Source organism: Manihot esculenta, chromosome 8, assembly GCF_001659605.2.
Source record: "Manihot esculenta cultivar AM560-2 chromosome 8, M.esculenta_v8, whole genome shotgun sequence".
Taxonomy (NCBI): Eukaryota; Viridiplantae; Streptophyta; class Magnoliopsida; order Malpighiales; family Euphorbiaceae; genus Manihot; species Manihot esculenta.
In genome coordinates, this window is record NC_035168.2 from 39,727,659 (window position 1) to 39,747,066 (window position 19,408).

At 32.0% G+C, this 19,408-nt stretch overlaps 4 protein-coding genes across 4 annotated transcripts; 1 reads left to right on the top strand and 3 right to left on the bottom strand.

Moving 5' to 3' along the window:
- The first annotated feature begins 3,018 nt into the window (after window positions 1-3,018).
- Window positions 3,019-8,579, top strand: LOC110620338. Its single transcript, XM_021764034.2, has 4 exons — window positions 3,019-4,154; window positions 4,576-4,725; window positions 5,957-6,142; window positions 8,121-8,579. The coding sequence occupies exons 1-4, from the start codon at window positions 3,177-3,179 to the stop codon at window positions 8,199-8,201; spliced, it is 1,395 nt and encodes a 464-aa protein (XP_021619726.1). The 5' UTR covers window positions 3,019-3,176; the 3' UTR covers window positions 8,202-8,579.
- Window positions 8,580-8,897: 318 nt separating this feature from the next.
- Window positions 8,898-9,913, bottom strand: LOC110620340 (Werner Syndrome-like exonuclease). The gene has a single exon (XM_021764036.2). It carries the CDS (start codon window positions 9,755-9,757, stop codon window positions 9,086-9,088), a length of 672 nt encoding a protein of 223 aa, XP_021619728.1. The 5' UTR covers window positions 9,758-9,913; the 3' UTR covers window positions 8,898-9,085.
- Window positions 9,914-10,922: 1,009 nt separating this feature from the next.
- LOC110620339 (Werner Syndrome-like exonuclease) lies at window positions 10,923-12,025 on the bottom strand. The gene has a single exon (XM_021764035.2). It carries the CDS (start codon window positions 11,833-11,835, stop codon window positions 11,065-11,067), a length of 771 nt encoding a protein of 256 aa, XP_021619727.1. The 5' UTR covers window positions 11,836-12,025; the 3' UTR covers window positions 10,923-11,064.
- A 2,482-nt stretch (window positions 12,026-14,507) lies between these two features.
- Window positions 14,508-17,507, bottom strand: LOC110621637 (phosphatidylinositol 4-kinase gamma 8). Its single transcript, XM_021765905.2, has 4 exons — window positions 17,402-17,507; window positions 17,161-17,203; window positions 16,942-17,054; window positions 14,508-16,607 (listed from the first exon to the last, which is right to left on the bottom strand). The coding sequence occupies exon 4, from the start codon at window positions 16,603-16,605 to the stop codon at window positions 14,797-14,799; it is 1,809 nt and encodes a 602-aa protein (XP_021621597.1). The 5' UTR covers window positions 16,606-16,607; window positions 16,942-17,054; window positions 17,161-17,203; window positions 17,402-17,507; the 3' UTR covers window positions 14,508-14,796.
- Between the last annotated feature and the right edge of the window lie 1,901 nt (window positions 17,508-19,408).

The following is a 19,408-nucleotide window of genomic DNA, read 5'->3' on the forward strand; positions in this document are numbered from 1 at the left end:
AGCTAAATTCTCTTAAAATTAAATTTAAATTACTTATCATCATGCCAAACTCATGTATAATTATAATTAGTGTCTATATTGTTTATTAATATTAATTTTGGCTTATTTCTCCGCTTATCAAATATTTAAAAATAAATAAAAGAATTTCATTAAAAAGCCATATCAAGATTGCATATTATAAGAGAGTCCAAAGCTTTTATAGACAGATTCAAGGTCTACTTAGAACAAATATTTCAAAAGTAAGGTTTGAGGACTCTAAAGGATCCAACTAAACATCAAAACCTATAACTCTACCCGAACCCAACTCTCCAACCCGATTAATCCAAAAACAAACATGTTGCTCTTGTGTAAGAATCAGCATTCTTCGGCAACAAAAGAAGGGATTTCTCTTCCTCATGAGCTGAAACTAATCACAATCAGAAGTTCAAAGAGAAATCGCAAGTTAAAGGACAAAGGGATCTTCATAGCAAAGTAGGAAAATGAGATGGATGATGAAGGTACATGCAACTAGATCACACGGAGAAAAAAGAGTTGGATGCTTCTGAAAGGGAATGATATACTATATACTATTCTTCGATCGTGTTAAGACATATGCTCTGGAGTCGAGCACAACTTTTTGATCAACAACACTTCCCTCGTGAAATAACAAAGTCATAAAAATTATGTACATTTTCATTCGGGAACAAAATACATCCATGTCATGACGAGGAAAGGGAGAGCTCGTCCTATCTAAAAAGGGCAAAAAAAGCTGTACGAAACCGAGACCTATTATTTCAATAATTTTTTTTAATTAAGAAAATTGACAGAAAAATAAAATTAGTGTTTCAAGAACTATCCGACCAATAAAAAAAACTCTCTTTATCTAACAAATAAAAGAGATTTTGATTAAAGATTAAATTGGCTAACACTAGAGATGCAATTGAAATATTAGGAATTAGAGTCAATGTGATACTATTGATTTAATATTATATTTAAAAAAATCATTTGCATTGCATGGTACAAATCCATGAACCTAGAGAAAAATAGCTCAGAAAATTAAATTAAAATTTCAAATCAAATTCATTCAGCAAAATCTATATACCCGTCAAACAATTCATAGATGGATTTATAATATAAATACATAAATTTTATGTAAATAATTAAATTTATTTAAGAAATTTATTCTTATTTAAATAATTTTAATATAATTTATTGAGTCCATACAGTCAAATATATACATAATCATATTTCTTTGTAAATCTGAGAATATTTAGTCAATTTAAAACTTTAGAAACTTAAATGTTCTCAAAGTTTATTCAAGAGTTCAATTAACTGTTATATAAAATTTTAAACTTTTAACTAAAAAAAATTATTATAAAATTTAAGTTATATTTATACAAAATTAAAAATATGAAAGAAAGTAATACTCTTGTTAGAAATTATAAAATAATTAGAAACACTTTTCATGAAAATTATGAAGTAATTAATCAATCTTTTAAACCATTTTTTTCCTTGCAACAATTGAGGCTGTACTAGAATAAAATATTTTCCAAGGTTTTTTTTTTCTTTCGCTTGCAAATTAATATATTGTATAGTTGTTCTAAGAAAATAATAAAATTTACAAAAAAGGACAAAATTCGGAACAGACGTCATTAGCCAATCAAATGAATTACTATATTAATAATTTATTTATTCTGATATATAAATTTAAATGAGAGATCAGACCATAAAAATTTTAGAGATGTGCTATGAATAATAAAAAAATAATTTTTATATTTATAAAATAAATAATTAATTATGAATTTCTTATCAAAATTAATGGTAGTCTGCACGAATTTTTATTTGTGTAGTTTGGATGTATATATTTTTTTAATTAAAAATTAAAATATAAAAATATAAAATATGAGATATTTCAAATTTAATTAAAATTCATTTACCATTATATTAAATCTATAAATTTTCAGTTTCACGTGGTTTGTTTTTTAAATAAATTTAATTTAATTTAGTTTTAAGTAAATTCAAAAAATAGATAAAATTAATTTTGTTAGTATTTAACATTTAAATTCATAAATGAATGATTCGTAAATATATCTAATTAAAAGTAAGTTATCATTTAAACTCTTTAGAATTGCTTGTCAGCAATTCAAAACTCAATTTCTAAAAATTTGTCTTTATATAAATTATTTTAAAAATAAAAAATTTATTATTTAATCAAAACTCCATTATTTAGTATTTATGTTTTAAAATACGTCCTTAAATTTTTTTTAAAAAGTCTAATAATTAATAGATATATTAATTTTAATAATTAATTATTGTATAAAAATAATATTTTCCATATAAATATATTAATCGATAAATATTTTTATAAAATTAATAAATTAATTAATAAATTTTTTATAATATAAAAATTAAATAATAAAATATCTAACTGCTAATAACAATTATAAATATATACATCAATTATAAATATATATACACATTAATTTTATATAATTATTTTAATAATTTATATTTTATTATTATAAATTCAATTAATATTAAAATAATTATACACATAAATTTTAATTAATTAATTAATTAAATTATATCATTATAAACTTAAAATGTATAATGATTAAATATTACTATTATATATTTATAGATAATAATAACAATTAGTTTAATTATTTTAAAAACATACATGCAGTATAATTCTATTAATAAAAAAATAATGTATATATTATATATATAATCTATTTAAATAAAAAATTATAATTAACTAATTAAATTAGTTAAATAAATAATAAAAAAATATTTAATAATTAAATAATATTTATAATTATATATATATAATTTTATTAAAATTATATGATATATAAATATATCATTATAAATTATTTAAAAAAATATATTAATTTTAATACAATTATTGATAAAAAAATCAAAATTAAAATCAAATAGTTTAAAAATTCAGTTTGATACTGTTGAAATCCTACACTATCAAAATTTTCCATTTTGATTCAAAAACCGTCTACTGCCCTAGCGTTAATACATCAAATTTAAACCTCTCGAAGCTTGGCTCGATTGACTAATTTGATCATTTTCTCTGAAAAACGACGTCGCTTAGCGTTCCAGAAAAACTCAAAACCCTAACCCCTTCAAAAATCATATTCCTCCGCCGGGAAACTGTATTTTCTTTCACATTATCGTCGATCCAAATGAGAGGAAACCCAGTAGGAAGACGATTCTCTAATGTACTATCGAATCCCTCCGCCGGACGCGCCCTTTTTCTATCGTCTTCTCCCTTCTCCACTTCCTCAGGCTCCTCAGGTCGCGGCCGTGGCCGCGGCGGTGGCCGCGGCGGTGGCGGAGATTCTGGTCAATTCGATTTCAGTGCAAGGGCACCAGGCAAGCCTGATGCTGATAATTCAAAACCTGACTCTCGAGAACCACCACCAGGTGGATTTGGTCATGGCCGTGGTATACCTAGTAATTCTTCTCCAACTCCTCCTGCGTTTTTCGACTTCATATCATCGTTAAAAGCATCTCAGTCCGGCACGGGACGTGGCCGAGGCGGAGGCATTATCGAACCGGAACTGAATAGACCCAATGAGTCAAAGCGCGAGTCAGTACCTCCTAAACTGCAGTTCACTCAGTCAGTACCTCCCAAGACGCAGTTCACTCAGTCAGGTGAGCCAAATCTGCCATCCAGCGTACAATCTGCACTATCTGGCGTTGGTCGTGGAAAAACAGATCATCCTGCCGTGCCTGCTCCGCAGAAGGAAGAGAACCGGCATCTCCGGGTTCGTCCTAGACCCAAGCCCAGGACCATTGGAGAAGAAGCTGAGCCAGCTCAGGCCCGTATGCAGCCTAAAACTATCCATGAGGGGGATGGAAGTGGAAGGGGCGTTGGGCCTTTCCGGGCGCGAGGTGGATTTGCTGGAGGTAGAGGTAGAGGGAGAGGCAGAGGAAGGGGGAGGGGGCAGTGGGAGCGAAGAGAGAAGGAGGAGGATTCGGAGGGAGGGTTCGCAGCAGGTCTCTTCTTAGGGGACAATGCTGATGGGGAGAAACTGGCGGAAAGTGTTGGTGTTGAGAACATGAACAAGTTGATTGAAGGGTTTGAAGAGATGAGTGGGAAAGTACTGCCTTCGCCTATGGAAGATGCCTATTTTGATGCCTTGCATACGAATTATATGGTGAGAGTTATTTGACGATGTGTATCAGTTCCTATCTGCAATACTCTTTTGATTGTTTAGAAAGAAAGAAAAAATTATAAGAAATAACAAAGGCTAATCAGACCATGGCTCAATCGATTCAATTCGTCCCAACATTATAACTTATTGCTATTATGGGAACTGATTACACCCATGCTTCTTTATTGGATAATTTGTCGGGACATACATATATGGATAAATTTTTATGAACTAAGTAGTTTAATTAAGATATCGTTTTTGAAAGCTTTTTTTTTTCGGTGAAGGGATTGGTGATTATTTTGTGGTATTTATTTTCGGATTATTTTTGTAAATGGATTGGGAATTATTGAGTGAATTGTCTTACTTTGGGTTATTTTTGTAAATGGATTGGGGATTATTGGGTGATTTTTATTCTGAGTTGTAGATTGAGTTCGAGCCTGAGTACTTGATGGGGGAGTTTGATCAAAACCCAGATATTGATGAAAAGCCGCCTATGCCTCTTCGGGATATGCTGGAGAAGGTGAAACCTTTCATAATGGCGTATGAAGGAATCCAAAGTCAAGAAGAGTGGAAGGTAATTGCAATTACTTTTTATGTATGAGCTCATTGATATGGCCACACAAACTTGAACAAATTTTGAAGCGTATCTTTATGTTAATTTATTTAATTTGCATAAAAGCTAGTTTTACTTGATACTTGTACTTTTATATATTGAAAATTATAATATTGCTTTGATCGTGCATAAGCTTCCTTTTAATGTCCATTCCTGCCTACTTTCAGCAAAAATTGTCTCTGCTGTTTTCTTTTTTCTTTTTCTGGAAGCCCCCCTCTTCCCCGGATATTCCAGTTGACTGAGCACAAACAGTGAATATTTTATTTGCAATGCCTACATTTTTGTTTAGATTTATCCAATGAAGGCTCAAATTATATGGCATTAATGTTGAAATGTAAAAAGTCAGACATTTGTACAAAAATATTTGTTTCAAGCTTTTTAATAATGCGTTAATTTTACATGACTTTGTTGTTCTAGATACGGAAGTTTCAATACATATGACCTTTTTACTGAGGCTTGTTGTCAACTTCCTGAACGTGTTTTCTTTTGTCAACTAATGAGAGCAACTCACAAAAGAAAAATGTCTAGGAATCCTTAGAGTAGCAGGTTTTACAATTTATTTTGTTATCAAATTGGCTTTTTCTACTAACTTCTCTTGTGCTTATGAGCTGATTTGTTAGCCCCATTCTGTTGTTATGTTTTCTAGTCCATTGATGCATGGATTGGTCACTATGGATCATTGCCAATGAGCTTCTAGGCCCTTTATTGTTATTGCATTAGATTTTAATTCCTGTGTCATTTATTTGTATAATAAAATGTTAGAACTCAGTTTAGTAGCTACAAATTTAACATTTTGATTTGTTTGGAACCTCAACCTTTGTTGCGAGTTCGTCTTATGTTTCATTGGAGGACGCAAGAGCTGCCATTTTTTTTGTGTTTTAGTGGTTTTTTGATGTTTCTACTCTACTGAACATGGTGAGGAACTGATAATCAAGTTTTCCCATGTAGCAGGCTTTCTCTGACAGTAGTGGACCTAGATATTAGATCTCATGGCAATTATAATTAACAAAGTAACTTTTGATAGTTTTCCCCTGTTAAACATGTACCTAGGTAGAGAACTAGAATGGAAGTAAGGAAATTTGTTTTGGTTTCAAAACTTTGTTGTATCTGTGACACAAGGAAGTTTGTGTATAGCAGCTGCAGTGTTTGCCATATCTTAGTTCTTATCTCTTTGATCTTTTCAATATACCAGGAGGTTGTTGAAGAAACAATGAAGAATGTAGCATTATTGAAAGAGATAGTTGATTATTACAGTGGACCTGATAGAATTACAGCAAAGAGACAACAAGAAGAGTTAGAAAGAGTGGCCAAAACTATTCCTGCAAATGCCCCTGCTTCTGTAATGCAGTTTGCTGATCGTGCAGTTCTTTCTCTTCAGGTTAGATCTTAATCTCTTCATGATTCAATATTTTATTTCTATGTTACTTGGACTTGGATACGGGTGTTAGAAATGGGTGTATATCTTTATATCGGACTTGTCAACTTTCTACCCAAAAAATATGGGGATATGGATATAAATTTAAATACGGGTGCTTGGATACATTATGATATATACAATAAATTAGAAAAAGAAATATAAAGTCATATAGTAATAATATTATAGTCTAAATAGATAATCAAATATAACCAAATATATTATAAAAAATACAATCAAATAATTATTTTTATTTAAATACATGCTCTTCATCTTGAGAGAAAAGCTGTTAACTATGCTTGAATATGCCGCTCAAGTGTTTGAGGGTCTTAATATGTGTCGAACTTTATGGATATCCCATGAAGGGTCGTGTTGACACGAGTACAGCATGGACAAGTGTCGGAGATGTGATGATGAAATAGCTTGCTTAAGCAGTTTTTGAAAACCTTCAATAAATCTGCTTCTAAGGTGTTGTATATTGGGCATAAATTAGTGACATTACTGGTTTGTTGGTGTTATACGCACTTGGAGACAAATTTCATGAGGCACTGTATATTGCTCAATGATTGTGACAGATTTAATGACAGCCTTCAAATTCTTTTGTTAAGATTTATTGGGCCCCCCCTTGAGAGATCAAATTATTTTTTTATGTGTTTGGGGCTGATGTAACTTTGATTTTTTTTTTCCTTCACCCTAAAGAGTATGATATATTCTTTAGCTTAGTCAGCTTTCTCTATAGAACACTTTTATGTTTGGTGACGCTAGAAAGTAATTTGGAGTATTTGGTATGCTATAATATATAATTGGAGAGTATAATAGGGTAGGAATCAGATGGAATGTACGCCTTTAACACTAATCGAATGGAATGTATTCTTTTAACACTAATCTATACAGATGCACATACCCTTCCTAACTAATGCTATGTTTGCAAACAAGGAAAAAAAAAGGACATAATGTAGAAAATAACCTTATTTTCTACTATTTCCTTTTTTTGCAAAAGATGAAAAAAGTAGGGGGAAGGAAATATTGAGCGGAAAATAAATCATGGGTCAACTTTTCAATTTCTCTCCAAATTGGGAGGACAATCTATTAAATACTTTAATTACAATTTTATCCTTCTACATTCATGTAATTTTTAATTTTTTTTTGGAGAAGGTGAAGGATAAAATTCTAATTCTACTACTCTTAGAGCAGCTTCTTGCTCAGTATTTCCCTTTCATAATTCTCTTTCCTCCCTAGTTTTGTTCTGAAACATAGTGCTCTTTTTTTTTCTTTTTTTTTTCTTTTGAGAAGTCAAACATCGTTTAAAATGAAGACAATTGTTACTAATGTCAAAATTCACTACCGGAACCAATAAACATAAAATATTAGAAGAATTTTAAAATGTGCAAAAGTCAGATTTTTTTGGGGGAAAAAAAGGAAAAATGTATCATATTGAGCGCCAGAATAATGCAACCTTAGCCTTAAGCATGCACGACACTGCGAATGGTCAAAGTTTAGGAATGTCAATTGAGCGCCAACTGAGCAGCAGCCTGGGACAATCTCTAGTGGTGGTGCATTATTTTATTGAATTTATATTCTCTATCTTGGATTTCATATCTGATTAACTGCCAGTCGAATGCTTGTGCTGCATTGTGTGTGTATATATGGTGCGGATATGGATGTGTATTTTGTCCTAGGATCTATCTGGATAGTTCTGTATCTGAAAAAAATTTAATTTGGATTTATATTTTGAATGTAAAATCATAAGAACACCAATATGATGTCAACTTCAAATGCTCCATTTCAAATTTTCGTATATCCAAAGGGACCTATTGAGATTTGAACAAATTCTATTGAAGTTAAAAATTGGTGAAGATTTTCTAAGGATGCAACACTGATGCTGTGTGATTTTGAGATTCCATGCGGAAAATTGATGTTTTCGCAAAATTTTTCAATGCAGAGCAACCCTGGCTGGGGATTTGACAAGAAATGTCAATTTATGGATAAGCTTGTGAGAGAGGTTAATCAGTGTTACAACTAAAGGCTCTGAAGTTTGCAGTGCTGAATCTTTTTTTTCCAAGGTTACGGATTACTATTGAAGGTTATTACAATATTTTTTGGAGACAATATGGAATTCACTGTGTAAGATGGAGGTGCTGTTCCTAAGAAGATGGGGCGCTGCAATAGCCGTGAATTAATCAACTAAGGCACATGCTTTTCACTTGTCATCGGTGTTAGACTCTAATGGAGCCACTGCAGGTTCCAAGTTATACATCTTTTTTCATGACAGTTTTCTGATAAAGGATGTGACGTGTGAGGTTATCATTCAATAATTTTTTTTTTCTTGATGTTGCATTTTCGTGACACTGATTTAGTATCCTAACTTAAGAGTTAAGGAATCTTTTCCCTTTTCTTTTTAGTTATTTTTTCCAAAGAAAAGAATAGAACAAACAAGGCCGATGTTTGTTGTAAAAGGAAAATAATGGGAGTATTGCAATTGGTACAGGTGATTGGATGTCATAAACTTTTATTTCTCAATAATAACTGCATTAATGCATTGAAACAATGAGACAGTCTTTCTAAAATCAAATAGATTGTCATCCTGCCAATGATAGATCTGATGGGAATGCAAGCTTCTCATTAATGATAAAAGACTAAAATTTGGAGGGTTTAAGCCGAGCAAGTTCATAATATCTTTTCCATAAGCAATAATGCAATTTATAAATGCATAATAATAGGCCTTTTGATCCATTTCAACATATTTTTTTATTTATTTGACTGCAATGATCATCTCCACAACAGCAAACAAAACACAAGCCAAACAGAAAATTTGAGAAGTATCCAAAGTTCACAAGCTTTCCAGAGAAACCAGCATGGAAATTTTAAGCAATTAGTCCTAACCAAAACCCACTTTCAAAAACCCCCTCAAGTAGAAGCTCCGGCAGTAGCAGTAGCAGTAGCAGCAGCAGCAGAAGAAGAATTCAATCTCCTGCAGATTTCAGAAGACACAAAGGCATCAAGACAAGCATACTGAACCTGATCAGGAGTAAGCCATGGATTGTCCCATCTACTCATTGTGACTCTCTTGGGCTTATTAATTTCCTTCCCCAACACTTCCTTGACCAAATTCTTCAACCCAGCATTCTTCAGCTCCCGCATTCCTAGCTTCTCCGCAGCCAAGTTCCTCAAATCCACTGTGTTTCTCACACTCAACCCATAATCCTCCACCAGCTTTTCAACGTCACTACCAATTCCAACGCCCACAAACAAGAAATTCTCACTGAGAAGAAATTCCACAAGAGATTGTGGGATAGTTGGGGAATATATGAGCTGAAAAATGAGGCATTTGTGATCAATGCAGAGCTGTAGAGTGGCGATTGGGTTCTCGATATGGCGGTTGAAATTGGGACGCCACTCGACATCTAGGCCAACGATGGTAGGGTTTTGGTGAAGTAGTTGTTGAGTTTCGGTAATCCATTGGTCGACGAGGGAGGGAGTGTTGGTGACTAGAGTGTGGATCTGGTCCGTGAAGAAGGTGATATCGTAGAGATTGTGTGTGTCGTTGGTGAGTTGGTAGTCTATGATGCTCACTGTCATTGTGCTCTAAATTGTGAAACAGGCCAACCGAGTTTTCCCCAAGGATGAAAAGGAAGCTGAGAAGTGAACAGGCAATTTTTTGCTTTTGTAGAATTTTTTTTGTTTTGAGGAAAGGAGTATTGGGGACTAAACTATTAAGGGTGTGAGAGGGCTATGTATTCGTATAAATAATAATTTTTTAAGTTATTGATTATATATTAAGATGGATGTACTTAATAACCCAAGTTTTTTAGAAATTTTAAAATTTTGAGTATTAAATATTTAAAAAACCTTATTTTTCTCTCAAATAAAAAAAAATTATTAAAATCTACAAAATGCATGAAATATAATTGTATAAAATCACATTTTAAAAAACTTTAACCTGCTCTAACTTCTCTTGGACAAAGTTTAAGTAAAAGTGGCTTTATATGTATATGAGTGGAAGTATATTATAATTAGAGACCCAATTACAATTAGGTTTGATTTCAGAATCGATTTGAATTGAGAAAAGGATTAAAACGTTTTCCATTCCTCTTAATAATTCAATCCTTTTTCTTAAAATAGAAGATTAGAAATATCAATTTCATAGAATTTGTATCCATTCATAATCCTCATATTTAGAATAAATAATTTTAAAAAAAATTCATTTTTTTATTTAGAGTTAACTTACAAAATTTTAATTTTTAAATAAAAGGGAATAAAAAATGATTTTATAAGAATTTATTTAAAATTTTTTATTATAAAACAAATTATGCTAAGCAGAGAATATGAATAAAATGAAATCATATATGATTTGATTCCTAGCTTAAGAGTTAAGGAATCTTTTTCCTTTTCTTTTTAGTTATTTTTTCCAATAAAAGAATAGAACAAACAAGGCCGATGTTTGTTGTCAAAGGAAAATAATGGGAGTTGCTATTTCTGCGGCTAATATTGCAATTGGTACAGGTGATTGGATGTCATAAACTTTTATTTCTCAATAATAACTGCATTAATGCATTGAACCAATGAGACAGTCTTTCTAAAATCAAATAGATTTTCATCCTGCCAATGATAGATCTGATGGGAATGCAAGCTTCTCATTAATGATAAAGATTAAAATTTGGAGGGTTTAAGCAGAGCAAGTTCATAATATCTTTTCCATGAGCAATAATGCAAATTATAAATGCGTAATAATAGGCCTTTTGGATCCATTTCAACATATTTTTTATTTATTTGACTGCAATGATCATCTCCACAACAGCAAACAAAACACAAGCCAAACAGAAAATTTGAGAAGTATCCAAAGTTCACAAGCTTTCCAGAGAAAGCAGCATGGAAATTTTAAGCAATTAGTCCTCAAGCAGCAGCAGCAGCAGCAGCAGCAGCAGCAGCAGCAGCAGCAGCAGCCGCAGCAGCAGCCGCAGCCGCCGCAGCAGCAGCCGCAGCAGCGCAGAAGCAGAAGAAGAAGCAGAAGCAGAAGCAGAAGAAGAAGCAGAAGCAGAAGCAGAAGAAGAAGAAGAAGAAGAAGAATTCAATCTCCTGCCGATTTCAGAAGACACAAAGGCATCAAGACAAGCATACTGAACCTGATCAGAAGTAAGCCATTGATTGTCCCATTCACTCCTTGTGACTATCTCGGGCTTATTAATTTCCTTCCCCAACACTTCCTTGGCCAAATTCTTCAACCCAGCATTCTTCCTAATTCCTAGCTTCTCCGCAGCCAAGTTCCTCAAATCCACTGTGTTTCTCACACTCAACCCATAATCCTCCACCAGCTTTTCAACGTCATTCCCAATTTCAACCCCCACAAACACGAAATTCTTACTGAGAAGAAATTCGACAAGAGATTGTGGGATAAATGGGGAATGTATGAGCTGAAAAATGAGGCATCTGTGATCAATGCAAAGCTGTAGAGTGGCGATTCGGTTCTTGGTATAGCGGTCGTTGGGACGCCACTCGACATCTAGGCCAACGATGGTAGGGTTTTGGTGAAGTAGTTGTTGGGTTTCGGTAATCCATTGGTCGACGAGGGAGGGAGTGTTGGTGACTAGAGTGTGGATCTGGTCCGTGAAGAAGGTGATATCGTAGGTGATTTGGTAGTCTCTGATGCTCACTGTCATTGCGCTCTGAATTGTGAAACAGGCCAACCGAGTTTTGCCCAAGGATGAGAAGGAAGCTGAGAAGTGAACAGGCAATTTTTTGCTTTTGTAGAATTTTTTTTGTTTTGAGGAAAGGAGTATTGGGGACTAAACTATTAAGGGTGTGAGACTGAGAGGGCTATGTATTCGTATAAATAATATTTTTTTAAGTTATTGATTATATATTAATATGGACGTACTTAATTCAATCCTTTTTCTTAAAAAAGAAGATTAAAAATATCAATTTCATAGAATTTGTATCCATTCATAATCCTCATATTTAGAATAAATAATTTTAAAAAAAATTCATTTTTTTATTTATTTAGAGTTAACTTACATAATTTTAATTTTTAAATAAAATGAAATCATATATAATTTTATAAGAATTTATTTAAAATTTTTTACTATAAAATAAACTACGCTAAACAGAGAATATGAATATGATTCAATGTAGAACCTTTATTATATCAAATTATTGATAATATTTAATACCTTATTGTTTGGAAAGAAGTTTCAAGATAAAAAGAAAAAAAAAGGTAATGTAATGATAAAAATAAGAATAACATCTTTAGTAAGTTTTATTCCTATCATATGTTTTTTTTTTAACCCAAGTAAAAATAAAATTTATTTCTTTTAAAAAATAAGTTTTGTTGAAATAAATTTCAAATTATATAATTTATTGTCATTAATTTTTAAATAAGAATAGATTATAAACCTTAAAAAGGTTAGAATTACAATATTTGATCTTTAATAAAAACTAAAATCAAAACGTAAATATATATATATATAATTTATATCATAGTGATATAACTTAGTATTGGTTCAAATTTATTAATTTAAGCGATAATATATTTATAATTAAAAAATTTATACATTCTGTCCACTCAAAATGTGAAAACTGGGATTCTCATTTATCGAAATATTCAGTAATAAGTCCTACTGCATTGGCATAGTATTCAAAAATCTTAATTACTTATCGTTGAGATTTATTACAAAATAATTTTTTAAAAAACTATTAATTCATTTTTATTAGATTCAACATATACATTCTACTAATCATTGATAATCGCTTATAATATTTAGTTCACTCACCAATTTGAATATTTTTTTAATTAATTTATCATAAATTTACTTTAAGATATGACTGTCTGTCACATTCTCTATTAATATTTATTATTTTTTTAATTTTTGAATTTTATTAAAATTAATATTATGTCTCCTAATTTTTCAAAATTTAAATTTTACTGGGATTAAACTCTTAACAACACAACAAAAGAATCTGGTTTGCTTCTGTGTTACCATATAATTGCCAATTGCTAACAGGGGAAATGGAAATGATTGTTTAATTTCATGAACAAATCAATGCCTCATCTTGTAATTTCTCATTATGTAATAACGCACAGCCGCCCCAACCAAAAGTCTTTTTCCTTCACACTCACTGCTCCACGCCCCCTTTCAACGAGGAAATGGCACAAACAGACACCGCAACAACACAAACACCTTCCAAAACTCAAGATTCCGGCGAAGACCCACCACTGCTCCTCACCTCCACCACCCACAAAACCAAGAACGAAGCCAACTCAGAAGAAGACACAATCAGCAAAAGGAGGAAAATCTGCCCGTCAGCACTTGAGAAAATTGAAGAAATTTCGAAATCAAATCAGAATTTCTCCTTCACTTTCGACACCAAATTGAGTGGAAATTCTACCCAATTCACTCCCAAATTCGGATCTTTCAATCTGGAGAAAATAGCGTCGACTCAAGAGAAGGAGAGTGGGCGTTTACCGGAGAGATTGAGCGATTAATTTCTAGATTTTGTTTCAGTGGATCGTTTCTCCATGTATCATTTGATTAGTAATGGAAATTTATCTTCCTTGTTTAAGGAATCTCAAGTGCAAAGGTAGCTTTCTTTCTTCATCTTCCTCCACCTTCGGCTCGCTTACCCATCTGCGATCCAGCCACTTGATGCTTTGTTGGGTTCCATCCACGTGCACGTGCGCAGTTCAATTATTTGGGTTATTTATTTATGTTTAATAATTTGTAATATCCTATTTTCCTTCTTCCCAAAACTAACCTCAACCATATGTTTTTGTTAATAAAATAATTTTTATATTATAATTCACTTTTAACTAGCTAATTTATCATATTTTCTTATCTTTTATGGAAGTTTAGTTCATAAAATTTTAATATTTATATTAATTATTTGGAGAATAATAAATCTGAAACTTTGGTCATATCTCAAAACTAAATTATAAAATACTCTTTTAAGTTTAATCGAGTGGAATTCTTGACCAAACTTTAAAATGTTGGATTGAAGCGTCAATTTCAAAAATTCAAAAGGTGTTTTCAATATCTAAAAGAATTTAGTATTTTTCAAATTATTTTAACTATATGTATACTTTAATTCCATCATCCATATTCATTTAAAATATTATTAGACTTACTGTTATATAAACGATTTGTATTAAGGATGTGCAAGGCTAAATACATTTTTGCCCTCCTGATGTTTTATTTTTAAAAAATTACATATGAAATTTTGAGCTCTTTTAAAGTGTGAAAAGAGTATTTTCATAAAATTTAAAAATAGAAAGAATGTATTTGATCTTTGTACGCAATATAATGAATAATGAAATTAATTAAAGTAATAGCATTTACAATTTTGATCATATATTTTTTACAAGATCATGTGCATGCAAGTTGATTATACAATACAGTGATAAATTAGACGGAAAAAAAGGAAATGAAAATAGGAGAAAAAACAGAGTTAGAAATGAAATGGAAAGGATGGCTACCTGCCAATCCCTTTTCCATCCTAAGTATTTATCTACAACCTATTACCAAGTTGATATGAACAATATACAAATTACTCCAAAATCAGAATAGATTCAAGCAAGTACCTGTTACTCATTTGTGGTATGTTGATTTCTTTGGAACATTCCTTGCTCAGAACTTGCAAGAAGTTCCCAACCTTTGCTTTGAGCCCATGCACTTAGCACCTTCAAAAGCCTCAGGCAAAAGCATACCAAAGCACTCCAAGAATAATTTCCATTCACTTCCACTCATGTCTCCAAGAGAAATGCCTTCAATTTCACTGTTATAATTGTGTAGAGCGCAACTGATGCTCCTTGTCAAACCCCCTACTTTGATACCATCTCCGCTATCATTATCACTATTTTCTTTCGTGATGTATGTGTGCTTATGATGTGTATTACCATCTTCGTAGTCATCTTGCTTGCTTAGGGGAGGTGACGCTGCTGCATCTTGCAGTTTAGGCATCGATCTTATGGATGAAAACCTCGGATTTTTTGAGAAGCTAGCCATCTTAGGAGGAAATTGTACATGTTGAGGGACGTCAGAAACCTCATTCAAAATGTTTTCACTTTCATCATCAAATTCAAATATAGTAACCTCTTCTTTTTTTGGTAGATTTTTCTCACTATTCTCATCATCGTCATCGTCATAATTGTCATAAATGTCCTCATCATTGGATTTAGTAACCAAACTTGCCTTTGCTTTTGCACAAAGATTCTCTAGCACACTTAAATTTTCCTCTCCGCCACAGAACTCACGAGTCATCATTTCACCTATATCAGCAAGGCAAAGTCCTACAGAAGCAGCTTGCTTCAAGAAAATAGTGCAAAGGATAAGAACTCGGATAGATGATTCTCCTAAAGAAGGAAGCTCAGACCTTAAGAGCTCTGCGTCTTTGAAAGGATCAAGATTGTGTATGTATTCCAATTCAGACTCTGAAAAGGCAACCGATGCCTGAGGCCAATGCAGCCATTCAAAGTAAGGATCATCGAGCCATTCTGGTAGGCAAAGACCATGGTCTATAGGCACAAGATCAACTACCCCAATTGCACCATTTTCTTGATGATCATTCTTCTTGACTAGAATATTTCCAGCGTGTCTGTCAAGATTTAGGAGCCTGACATCAAAAATTCCAATTTGATGAACTGAAGCAACTGAGAAGCCAGAAGGGCCTAATTCCCCTGCGTCAAAATCGTGATCAACGAAATGTTGGAGTGAGGCAACCTTAGAAGGTGGATCTGATACAGTGGTACCACCAGCACCATTATTTATATGAAACCCAATATGATTGATTTTGACTAAGGCTGTTGGAGGAACTCCAGCAAAACCATCATGATCAAGAAGATACGCAGCTACTTCCCGAATTCCAGTCCCACCAACTCGAACTGAACGTTTCATTCCAGAATGGCCTAGCATCAATCCACCAACTTCATCAATTGGCTTTGTGACTGCAATATTATCACCACTCTTGTTGCGTATGAAGTAAGCACCACCTAGCCCGCTTGATACTGGCATGAGATCAATACCAGATGCTATAGCTATGGCAACCTCAACAACAAGAGCACGCACTCTAGGTGCTCTATGGCCACCAACAATTTCAACTGTTGGGTTGGCATCAAGCTTGTCTTCCAATCTAGTGGCCAGGGGTAAGCACGGACTAGAGAAGCTTCGGTGAAAATTAGCAACTTCAAATGCTTGTTTTAAGGAATGGTTAAGATTGGTTTGGCTAATTTCAGCAATGTTGTTATCTAGATAAGTAAAGGATTGGAGTCTGCATCTCTGAGATCGATTAAACGGCCTGAATCCATGATGTTGATCAATGGCTACCGCCATTTTTAAGAATCTCATGCAGAAGAGAATGGTAACAATGGCATGCCAAAGGCACTTCTTCTCAGAGGATCCCTGAGATCTAGTCTTTCCATGGGAGATTAGCCATCTCATTTCTGCATATACATACAAGGCATAAAATAAAGATCACTGACCAATAACACCGTGCATGCTTCCACCAAGGCCATTGGTTTAAAAAATCAATTCCAATTGCATGAATATTCTTTCTTGTGAACATAAAAAAAAATCCCATACTCCTTTTTATAAATGTTCATCATAGGGAATTTATTGGTACAATTGTAATAATTGCAAATTGGAGACTCGAACTAATTAAGGGAGAATCTAATCATATTACAAACAGATTGAGTCAAAAAATTCTCATGGGTGCAATCATAATCTAGGAAATAAAAGGCGACGAAAAGAAAATGCAGCAGCAAGTGACTTGCTTACCCAATAGTGGCACTCATATGACAAAAGTCAAGCGCAGGATTCATTTCTTTCAACTCAAGTAAGACCCACAAAATTTAGTCTCACACTACCATTTCATTTAGATCCATCATCACCTGAATATCATTCCTCCAAAATAATAAAATATCAAAATTTGTATTTTTTTTTTAAATTAAAAAAACACGGAGAAAATCATCAATACAATAAAACTAGATAGATCACCCGTTAATCCCTCGCTCCTCCGCACGTAAATCGCCACAATTTTCTGGAAAGCAATAACAAAATAACGTCAATAAATTGAACAGGGAAAGAAAAAGATAATGTTACATTGATACTTTCTTTTCCTAAATTTTTTTTTCATCAAATAGCCATATAAAATGAGAAAAATAAACAATTTGGTTCCTTGTTCATTCATTTTCTTGCAGTGCGCAAACAAAAATTAGAAGAGGAGACATAGAAATACCCTGAACGCTGATGAAGGCATTCAGGGAAGACGAAAAGCAACGGGAGCGCGAGAGAACCACACCATCCGTCGCCGGAAAATCTCTTCAAGAACTCTTCGTTTGCCACACCCTTTCTATTTGTAGCCAATTTTTGAACCAATTATAAATTTATAGTTCCGAAACATAACGTGCCACGTTGGCATTGGCTTTGAGAATCGTTAGGTATTTTCTATATTTGGAGACTTTTTTTTTTTGCCTATGAAAAGCAAAGCTTTCTTGGCTTTGATTTTGACTATTGTGCTTATAGTTGGTCAGTTTATATTTGCTTATTATATATATATATATATATAATAAATGAAATTATTAATTGACCAATTATAATAATAATAATAATAATAATAATAATATAGTTTTGATAATAATAATAATAATAATAATTAAGTGTCCATTCATGTCAATTTCATTTTGATGTAGTTCAAATTCAATTAATAATTATATTTTTTTCTAGTAATTTTTTTTAAAGTAAAATTATTGATTGTATTAATAAAATTTTATTAAATAAAAAGAGATATTATATCAAATAGAAAAATAATCATATCAAATAAATTCTTTAGTTAAAATATGAGGGGTGGTATGATCACGAACCCATTTAACAGAATATCAGAGTCTAATAAAGATTTATGATCATTTAAAATCAAATCCAGTTTAGAAAAATCTAAATGCGGAGACTGAAAAATTTGAACCACTTGCAAACAGTTCATAATAATACAGCCATTAAAATACAAAAATTCCATCGCAAAGAGCAAACAGTGACGAAGAGCTAAAATTTCAATAATTACCGGCGTACCATTACGTTCCGAGAAATCAAAAACACCACATTGAAATATACTCTCAGAGTTTTTCAAAATAAAACCATAGCCAATAAAATTTTGAACTTGAAACAAAACCCCATTAACTTGACAAAACCAACTGAAATTGTCCAAACTTGAAGATGACGCATGAATTTGGAGAGAAATGGTTTCAGGATCACGAGCAGGGTTGAATAAAACAAGTTCATGCTCTAATATAAAGTAGTAGTGATATTTCCATGCAAAATACCAGCATGTTGAGCAGTTTCCCAATTCAAAATATGATGCATGACGTCTTTCACAAGTGAGCCGCTGAATTTTGCACCTGGTTCCATAATAATGAATTTCTTGCTGACTATAATCTTCATGTACAGACCATTACAAAAATTTTCCGAACCTTGTTTTAAAATTTTAAAATCTACAGTAAAAAATTAAAAAAATTATCATTAAACCGCAAATCTCTCACTTTCCCTAACCTCCAAACTTCTTTGGACACAGGACAATAAAATATAATTGACACTTTCATTTTCATGGCACAAAGATATCTAGTTTTCAAATCCACACCATTTTGCCTTAAGTTATCTTTTGTACGTAAAGCTCTTCAACAGAAATCTTTCATTTTTGGAGAAACCGAAACATTTCACAAACTAATCCACAACTCACTCCACGTTACATTGATGATCTTCCTAACAAGTTAAAATTCAAATTATTTTTTAGTAATTTTAACTTGAAATTCAAGTTAAGGTAGATTTTCAAGTTAAAATAGATTTTAGTTAAATGTTGAACATTTTTTTAGAAATCATATTGATCAATTTGAGGTATATAATTCCAATCTGAATCCATCTAATTTTAAATTAAATTGTAATCATCTCTACTAACCATAATCTTAAACGAAGCCTTAGAAAATTGAAAGTTTAATGTTGACATTGCAACTATTAAAACTTTGGAAAATTTATAATATAGTCTTCAAAATTTAATAAAATTCATAATTTAATTCTTATTATTTTAATGAAAAATAATTTAATAGTTAACTTTTCATCCTATAATAAAATAATTCTTCCATTAAAATTTATATAATAATATAGTCTTTTAAATTTTATTTTTTTATAGTTTAATCTTTTTAATTTTAATAATTTATAATAATTTAATTTTTATAATTTTAATATTTAAAATAATTTA

Coding starts and splice junctions, on each gene's coding strand:
- LOC110620338 (XM_021764034.2), top strand. CDS start 3,177: ATGAGAGGAAACCCAGTAGGAAGACGATTCTCTAATGTACTATCGAAT. Junction 4,155..4,575: donor CCTTGCATACGAATTATATG/GTGAGAGTTATT, acceptor TCTGAGTTGTAG/ATTGAGTTCGAGCCTGAGTA. Junction 6,143..8,120: donor GTGCAGTTCTTTCTCTTCAG/GTTAGATCTTAA, acceptor TTTTCAATGCAG/AGCAACCCTGGCTGGGGATT.
- LOC110620340 (XM_021764036.2), bottom strand. CDS start 9,757: ATGACAGTGAGCATCATAGACTACCAACTCACCAACGACACACACAAT.
- LOC110621637 (XM_021765905.2), bottom strand. CDS start 16,605: ATGAGATGGCTAATCTCCCATGGAAAGACTAGATCTCAGGGATCCTCT.
- LOC110620339 (XM_021764035.2), bottom strand. CDS start 11,835: ATGACAGTGAGCATCAGAGACTACCAAATCACCTACGATATCACCTTC.